Source organism: Alosa pseudoharengus, unplaced genomic scaffold (assembly GCF_046254945.1).
Source record: "Alosa pseudoharengus isolate Yale_2024_CS ecotype anadromous, Long Island Sound unplaced genomic scaffold, YU_APseudo_1.1 YU_APseudo_1.1_scf_3, whole genome shotgun sequence".
NCBI classification, from domain to species: Eukaryota; Metazoa; Chordata; class Actinopteri; order Clupeiformes; family Clupeidae; genus Alosa; species Alosa pseudoharengus.
In genome coordinates this window covers 23,312,589-23,322,051 of record NW_027468718.1, presented here as the reverse complement: position 1 = coordinate 23,322,051, position 9,463 = coordinate 23,312,589, and the positions used below count along the sequence as shown (strand labels likewise).

Genomic DNA, 9,463 nt, shown 5'->3' with positions numbered 1-9,463 from the left:
TTATTGCTCCATCTAGTAGGACAATACTAAGCCAAATGAGACAAACATGAAAAAGGAATTGTACATACCCAAAAGTGGATCTCACATGAAAGCAGATGAATTCCCACTTTGTTAAACATTGTTTTCATTCCTTTATATTATCTTCCTGTGGCAAGGTTTCTTCTTACATCTCACTTATTAGAAAAGAGCATGTGGAAATAAGCAGCTACAGCAACAACAACAAAAAATGGCACAACATCTATGCACAAAAAATATAAAGTCAACACAGGACAGCTAATGTAGTGCTGCTTGAGTGGAGCTCACAGCCAAAGGGAATTTTTTAGTCATGTTCATTGTTGGATTCTGGGCTGGAGTCTCCATCATCACTGAGAGCCTCTTTGTTCGTGAATGTTCCCGCCAATGACATGCTGAGACGGGGCTTGACTGGGGCCATCTCTGACAGGATGATATTGTCATTGCCCACCAGAGTAGTTTTATCCATGATCTCTGTGCTGTGCTTTGAGAGGACTCCATCCAAGAAGTCATACTTTGGTGACAGTGTCCCACTTTCGAAGAGATACTTGGCGAGGTATGAGAAAGCCACATTACCCAAGAAGGAAGCGACCATTGACACTGTCTTGAAGGGAAATTTTTGAACGGTGATATATTCAACCTCCATGGTAAGCCGGTGTGTCTTCTGCTCTACGAAGCAGCCTGGATAACAGATGAAAGGGGGGAGCTTAAGGTATGGCTCTCCACCTCCAATGCGCAGCACAAGGCCAAAGATGTAACCAGCCACAGAGCCATATGTGTTAGTGCCTTTCACAAACAGCACACTGAGGAGCTGAGGGAAGATGATCACGTAGACCAGGTCCGAGCTCAGGTACCATAAGCCGTACACTGTGCCGGTAAGAAGGGCCATTGCTGTTGCTAAAGCTCCAAAGACAAAGATGGTGATCCTCATCACCCAGATGATCTCACGGTCTGAAGCCTGCAGGACGACAGTGATGAGGAAGACCAAGAGAATGAACAGTGAGAATAATAAGAAAAAACAATATCTTTATATCAATATTTGCAATGCATGCAAGGATGCATCATGAGAATGTTTTGTCCACCACTCTCTTAGTACCACCAGTCTAGATCTGTTTGTCTATAACTAAAACCTTATCTGGTTCAGCTTTCATTATGTTGATAATTACAGAAGTAACAGCCGCACCATCTTCATTTAATTCACAATTCTTGAGACCAGGTACCGATTCAGTCTGAAAATTCTCAGAAAAATGTATGTATATGTGGTGATATGTTTGGCATAATACATAGCTGCCATTTTCACAGCTAATATAATAAACAAAACATTGGTGTCAGTGTCATAAGCTGTCACTGATCAGACTGAGAGCATAAGCCATTATAAGCGATCCTTCACTAATTGTGGTACTAGTATTACTGGGTTTCTGAAAGGGAGGGGCAGTTGAGCAAAATGAGGAGAATTATCAGCATTGTTAGGCTACACTGGCTCCATAGGATTTACATAGGACTCTTACCGATTGGCGAAAAGCAAGTTGGTAGATGTTTCGGGCAAACATGGAACTAGCTGAAAGAATGGAAGAGTCAGCTGAAGACATCACGGCTGCTGACACTGCCCCTAAGCCGAAGAAGGAGATGTAGGGGGGGCACAGATACTGGAGCACGATAGGCAGGATCATGTCTGACTGCTCATTATCCTTGGGGGAGACAGAGCCATATGCAGTCTGGTTCCAATCTGTGAAGGAATAGGATGAGGACCTTTTACGGAGCTATTATGGCTTCATTAGAGACATGCAGACCTACAGTAAGCAATACATGCATACACAAACAACATCATATTTATTTTCTTTATATTTATTTAAGTTTGCTTTGACAGGTTGCTTAGTAGGAGACATGTACAATAACGCTCTATCAGACCATGATTGAAAATTCTTTCTGCTCATCCGTGAAGTTTTTTTGTCAGCATGACTGGTTTTTGCTCTCAAACAACATCATAAACTGTCACTGATTAACTGTGTTTTCAATGCTTTCGAGATAAACAAAATTAATTAAACCCCCTCAGATGCAATATTCACAAAATTCCCAGTTAAATGAGTGCTCTTCAATAATGGATGACAGGAGCCATCTGTTGTCGTTTACAAGCCTGAGTTATATCTGTTTCCTTAAGATCTTAAGTCATTTAAAATCTATCCAAGAAACTGGAGGGACCCCTCCCGGGCTTACTGTTGTATATCAAAAACATGCTTCAAAACAAACTTTTCTCAGTGGAAATCATCATGATCATCAAATCAGTAGGCTACATAAACATCCCAACACATAGATGTTGTGATCATTTAGACATTAGAGACTATAGATGAGACTTGACAAAAGACAAAAGGGAAACAGTGTTTTTGTGTTATACATGTTGTACTATGATTGATGAATATGCCACTCCATAGGCTGGTTTACCTGTGGAGGCCCCTATCGCTCCAATGAGGACTGAGGGTATGGCCATAACAATGCAGCCAAAGGCAGCAAGGAATGAAAGGACTTGGGCATAGGTAGCTGAGGAGGCAGAGAGAACCCGCTGAAAATACACCTGCCAAGGAATACCCCCCAACATCTAGAAACAAGAAGGCACATTGTGTCAATCACAGGAATGATACAAACATTGGAAATTATTTATTTTATTACAGTGAGTATATGGGTGATTATTTACCAAAAGGCAAAAGTTGTCCATCCACATCCACCCTTCAGAGGGTTTAATGCTGCCAAGCCATGGTTCTTGGTGAACTTTCTCAACCGCAGTGACAGCAATGCTTGACACAGCAGGATTTGAGAGAGCAAAAGGCACACTGATCCACTGTAAAGAGCCCACATGAAAATTAAAAAAAACATCTGACACAAATCCAAAACTTTTGTGTTTCTATATGTATAATAACATAGTATTATGTATTCTATGTGTGTCCAATAAGAGCTAACTAAAACACAAGCGAAACTTTTGACTCTATCACAATGTTGTCTAGCTCTATGATCTTTTGATGAACAGCAAGCAAAATGTAATCAATTAATATCAAACAGCAACCCTAACACACTTCTTTGTAAAAACGTAAAGGTTGAGAGTATCAACATTTTGATATGATTCAGTCACAAACACAAATGTGTACTCACCAAGCCAACAAATATACAAAAGAGCTGAACAACATCTGTGTACGCCACAGAATACAGTCCTCCAACCAACGTGTAGAAGATGGCAATGAGTGCTGAGATCATGACAGACATATTGATGTTGATATCTACGATTACACTCAGTGTGGCTCCTGGAGGGGGAGAAAGGACATATTCATTGTTAAATAATAAAATATGTATCTAAACTGTAACTAGTAAAATACAAATGGTAAAGACATATTTTTTTCTGTTCTATTTAATTTGCTTTAGTGCCCGCTTGCCTATGCAAGGTCATGTGGGGGCTGCAAAATCAGTCACTGCAAAAGCATGAAGAACAATAAAAAATAATTAAATCTGTGATAATTTAGTAATAAAATATATTTTAGATGATATATTTATATAATATAGATTAGTTGGACAAGTCAGAGAACTACTGCAATAAATTAATTTCATCATGAAGAACAGGGATCACTGCAACCTACCCAGAGCTGAGAGAATGGCGGCTGACCAGAAAATCTCTCCCATGAGAGCTGGAATAAAGAGCAGTCCACCCATTCTTTTCCCATAGATCTGCTGAAAGGGATCCAGCATAGTCACATATCCTCTGGAACGCATGGGCTTGGCAAAGAATAGGCCACCTATGACAAGATTAACAGTATGACATACATGTATACTAATATATACAGACCAAGCATGTGCCACATCTACAAAATGAACTGAACTAACTCACAGGCCAAACAAAAAATGTGAAAGAGAATATTTCTGATTGCACTATTGCGTTTAAAGTTATTGGTAAAATTTGTAAAATGCTCTTACTCAGTAAAATGGTCAAAATGGTAGGCCTACCCACTGATATATCTTAACAGTTTAAAAGATTCTGTGTGACATAAGCTTGCCATAACCAGACATGGTGCATTTTCCTTTCCGCTCTGTGTATCATACCTACAACCAAGCTGAGTGCATATCCAAACGGCGCCTGTGCCCAGGCCAGTCCAAATCCAGGCAAATACACATATTCAGCGGTACCATTGATATAGCCTCCTCCGACCCAGGTTGCTGGAAAATATGCAAGCCAGTAATGTTTTATTACTACTTTTAACCTTCTATTTCTGTTTTTTATTTATATCCAATGTGTCCATGTAACATTTGCTATATTACAAAATAAACACTCAATCCAATAATAAGAAACATGAAGCATTTAAAATGCTACCAACAAAAGCTTACCAAATGTTATACAGTATTCCAACTAAAGTAGCGTCATAAATCTACCTCTAAATCTAAATGAATAATTGATTCGACCACTTATATGATGTCAACCCATAGCCCATGTACAACAGCTTGCCGAATTTAACATATAGCCTTGTCTCATGACCCCACCCCCCACCCCACCACACACACACATTTTTTTTCTTGTTTCTATAGAATGAAACAAGAACATGATTTCAAAAAAGGGAAGAAAAAGTGACTATTTAAACTGTAGCCTATGGTTTATTACAAAGTAAATCTCGTATCTCTCTCGCACACAATACACACACACACACTTCTGCATTAACAGGTTACTTTATACCTCAAAGACATACAAGTTAGATAGCCTAGTTTTCGCTTTCTTCGCTGTTTGTCTTATTGCACAAATTATAATTAAGTATAGAAGAGACAGACGCACATAGAAACATATGCACTTACCAGTCATGGTGAATCCACCAACAAACAATCCAATGTCCCTTCCACCGACCATTATAGTCTCGCTTTGGTCTACACCTTCCCCGCCGGCATTTTTGTTTTTCCACGCTGCCCATATCCCTACAGCCAGGATCAGCAGATAGAAGATAACAATTGCCACCAGTCCTTCTGCGTGGATGGCCATCCTCTAGCTGGATCAGACTCTGCCGGACGACTTGATGTTCATTGAGACCTTACGAAAGAGTGGAACTGGAGTGTGAGAAGGCAGTAGAAGCCACCAGCTAACTTGTGTCAGGATAAAAATGTAGTACATGGAAGACTAAATTAAACACTTTATGTGTTTATGTATGACAATCTTTTTTCTGTTTCCTGCCCCATTGACCATCCATCAACCAACTGATAGGCTTAAGATGACTCTTCTCTGTCTTATTCAGAGTAGGCTATTGCCTATCAAACGAGACGTAGGCTACCTGATTATTTTACATAGTTGCAATAAAAGTTCTCTGAGACCTAAGGCTAATAACGAAGTTATACTGCTTCCCTGTCTGTGTGTACAATACAAATCAGTAGGCTGTCCTCCGTGAAGCGCAAAATGAAGCGCGCTTTGTATTTGATGCTACTTCGTAATTGTTTTTTCTTCTTAAACACCTCTATGACCTCTCAAACAACATAATTGTAGACTATAGGCTATGGTAGATCCACTTAAGATTTACAGGATGTATGCAAAGTTAGCTCGGCGACCCTCCAAATGCCACTTTTCAAACCCAAGAAGTATCCTACCTGTGTAAAAGACTGTATTGACGAACGTCCTCAAATTATTTTGAAAACAGAAGTCTGTTTAGGTTCCCTTGGAGAGAAATCTGACGGGGAGTAATCCAAAGAAAAATCCAGGGGAAGCGTGCGTATTTCCTAACAGTGTCTTTTAAGGGAGTTGTTTTCGTCAGAGGTCTGAGGAAGATGAACGTCAGAGAGATGGGAATGAAGGTCGCCTTATGAATAAGGCTGTCAGTCCAAACAAATTATTGAGGGTATTCTAGGAATGTTTGGAAAGAGTGGGCTAATTAACAACAAATGCAATGCAAATTCACAAAATTCACTATTGTGCTGCTTTCTCATAAAGGCTACACATATGTTCATGTTGTGAGTGTAATGATTGCTGGTATTCCCCTTAATTTCCCAAATAAGAGGCTTAGAAAGTAAGGCTATGACTGCAATGGTTGCTTACTGTAAATGGTTTTAATTGCTGTTTTCCATATAGACATGGTGGGATAAGTCATTTGGAGACAAACCAGTATAGCCTACCCAGAGAGATACCTAGGCAGGAGTACTCTCCAAACGCCTCCTCTGTCCTTTAGAAAGTAAGGCTATGGCTGCAATGGTTGCTTACTGTAAATGGTTTTAATTGCTGTTTTCCGTATAGACATGGTGGGATAAGTAATTTGAAGACAAACCAGTATAGCCTACCCAGAGAGATACCTAGGCAGGAGTACTCTCCAAACGCCTCCTCTGTCCGTGGTGCTGAAGTTATGAAACACTAAAAGCTGTCAGCAGTAGCGCTTGAGTTCATGCAGTCACACAAATTGCCTTCCTTATTAAATCCTGGCCCATATATATATATTTCAATCTCTTTCCACGCGGAGGACAAGCACGTTTAAGGTTATGAAAGGTGGATTCATAATTCTGACAAGGAAGGCCTAGGAACAAGTTTACATTCAATTTAATAGCTATAGCTATAGTGAGGAGCGAGAAGAGGCCCAATTACGCAGTGTGCAAATAAACAAACCACTTCTAATTGGCTTATCCGGGTCAAAGTTAAATTTGCACACAAACAATAGAAAATATGTAGGAAGACACTGGCCTGTCACATTTATACATTCAAACTAACTGACTTGATATTATAGTGGCCTATGGTAAGCAAGTATTCTTGGGTCTTCCTCCATGGTAGCCTACTGACGCGATTAATTTGACATGAACCATATGATGTAACTGAAGATTTGTCCACTGCGAGAATATGAGGGCCCAACAATAATGAACCAGCCTTGACTGAACATCATTGGTACCTCTTTTGCTACTTACTTGTGGAGGTTGCAAAACAAATGAAAAGTAGCATACCAAACCCAAACCATTTAATAGGCTACAACGCCATCTCGAGCACATTTCTGTCTTTACTTCTATTACTTTTACTCAACACTCTACTGTGCTTGCTCAACACGCGGTGGTACTGTAGCCATTGTGGAACATAACGTAACTACTGCCCCCTTGTGGTTATTTTAGTGAACAGGCCGCCCCCAATTGAAATGTACAGTAACAAACACAACCAAGTTTGAGAATAAAAATGTGTATGTTATTATAACCTTCTTTCTGTGGTATTTCTGCGCTTTGGAAAGAGACTCCAATTACACAAAACATGTGTGATAAAAAACAACAACACCCATTCCATCTTAATGAATCAGTGACTAAAAGCATGACTTAATATTTAAAATGGTCTCAGTTAATGTTTAGAAAATATGATCAGAAAAGATGATCTAGTCTCTGGGTTATGAAAATGGGTGACATTATAATGTCTACTGATTTCTATAATACAATAGACAGATTGTTGAGTATTCTGAAATCTAACAAAATTATTTCCCCTTTGGATGTCCCCCAAAATATCCAAGAGCTACCTACATACAACATGTAGCAGAAATGTAGTCAGTTATGAGGTCAGAGATGAAAACATTGATTTTGACAAAAGAACATTACACTCTTGACACCAAAAATACTAGCAAACAATACAAGCCCATGTGTGTATGTGTCCAATTTGTTGCAACATAAAAGCAAATAACATACTGCATAATGCAATTAGATATACAGCTGTAGATTGATATTTTAGTCTAGTCCAGATTTTATACATTCAAATGTTACTTTTGATAGTGTACTTTAGACTTTCAATAGCCTACTCTACGCAAAGACATGTATGTGGCATCTGTTCACCCAAACTTAGCTCTTGGTCTAGAGTTTATCAACAGGCAAAGAAGAACATCTTAAAGTTCACTTGAGTAGCTGGAAACTATGGTTCTATCTATGTCATTAAAATGAACTACAGGTCAGTTTGTGAAATGTTTGAGATTTAAACAAAAACAAACAAACAAACAAACAAACAAACAAACAAAACAAAACAAAAACACACAATTCACTCTAAAATACTTTGAGGGTTGCGAACTGAAAAATACTCTGAAAACCTTCTTTGTACTTCTCATAATATGGCCTTGTTTGCTTTAACACAACCACCGTTCAAACAAAATCACTGAGTCTGTAGCCACTGCTGGACGCAGAGGTTGGAGAGGGCATGTGATTGCTCTGGTGGGCAGCATGGGGCTGGTATGTCGGGGCTGGCTGAGGCTGCCTGGTGGCACGGCTGGCCAGGTGGGACTCTCCGCAGGTTGAGCACAAGATCACTCCACCAATCACACTGAGGGAGCCTGAGACAAACCCGATATAGACAGACCACCCTATCTCATATTTCATACCATGGCTGTAGAAGGGGTTGTAGAAGTCTCGGATGGTGTCATTTGTGGTCCAGGACACAGTGACAAGGCAGGACAGTCCTGCAAAAAGGAAGCAGACTCCTCCACTCCTGGCCAGGCAGGTTTTGGTGGTGCCTCCCTGAGCGCAATAAGTGCACTTCATGCCCACAGTGGACAGTGCAATAGCCAGGACAGAGCCGACACAGGAGAGGACCATGAGGGCACGGGCAGCTTGCACGTCCGGAGGTAGGGCCAGCATCGAGCGGTGCATTTCACACTGATAAATGCCCGTGCTGTGCCACACACAGTCCATCCACAGGCCCTTCATGTACGCTGTGGCAGTGATGATGTTGGAGCCCACGTATGCCGTGCGGCGCCACTGGGGTATCAGCGTGGCGATCACTGTCCCCAGCAAGCTCAGGAGACCCAGGAAGAAGCCCAGCAGCTGCAGCCCCATGCTGGCCATGGCTTACAAAACAAGTCCTCTCTTCTCACCAAGGATGTGGAGCTGTGAATCGCTCCTTAATTGGGTGTAAACAGGTCCTTTGCTTTTAATCAGATTCCCTGTGGTTTAACACACGCTTGTGAAATCAGTCACACTCTTCTACTGAGTCTCCAGAGTTTTTTTTCCAGCAACCAACTGCCTGCGTGACTAATGTGGGAGGCGATAAGCTTCACCTGTTTCAGGCGCTCCTATGGGTGTACACTGCAGAGCTGTAGAGGTGAGAAAAAAATCAAACATTCACAGAGGTCTGTCTGAGTTAAAACAACCAAACATTTAAAAAAAAATGTAATCCCCTCTCCAACACTAATTAATGAATCTTAATGCACAGGCTTTATGAGGTGTTGTCATTTATGGCTTTATGTTATATTGTACTGATATAATTGTATATAACCCCCTATCATACATGCCTTTATACAATGTATCGCAAATGGAGATTACATTATGAACACATGTTTGGTAACCTAAGTAAGACACAGTATTTTCCTGAAACTGCCTTTGGTAACCTAAGTAAGACACAGTCTTTTCCTGAAACTGCCTGTGGCTAGGTGAGTTAAACATTACGAAAACAGCTGCTCACAATTTCCCTCTCCCTCTGGCATCATTGTAATTTCATGATGACATG

The 9,463-nt window shown here is 40.5% G+C and overlaps 2 protein-coding genes across 2 annotated transcripts; both read right to left on the bottom strand.

The window, feature by feature from the left end:
• Positions 1-319: 319 nt before the first annotated feature.
• On the bottom strand, positions 320-5,014 carry LOC143099680 (high affinity choline transporter 1-like). The gene is made up of 8 exons (XM_076262598.1): positions 4,834-5,014; positions 4,093-4,206; positions 3,633-3,788; positions 3,154-3,302; positions 2,702-2,845; positions 2,452-2,605; positions 1,521-1,738; positions 320-970 (listed from the first exon to the last, which is right to left on the bottom strand). Exons 1-8 carry the CDS (start codon positions 5,012-5,014, stop codon positions 320-322), a joined length of 1,767 nt encoding a protein of 588 aa, XP_076118713.1.
• A 3,089-nt stretch (positions 5,015-8,103) lies between these two features.
• LOC143099679 (claudin-14-like) lies at positions 8,104-8,802 on the bottom strand. The gene has a single exon (XM_076262597.1). It carries the CDS (start codon positions 8,800-8,802, stop codon positions 8,104-8,106), a length of 699 nt encoding a protein of 232 aa, XP_076118712.1.
• Between the last annotated feature and the right edge of the window lie 661 nt (positions 8,803-9,463).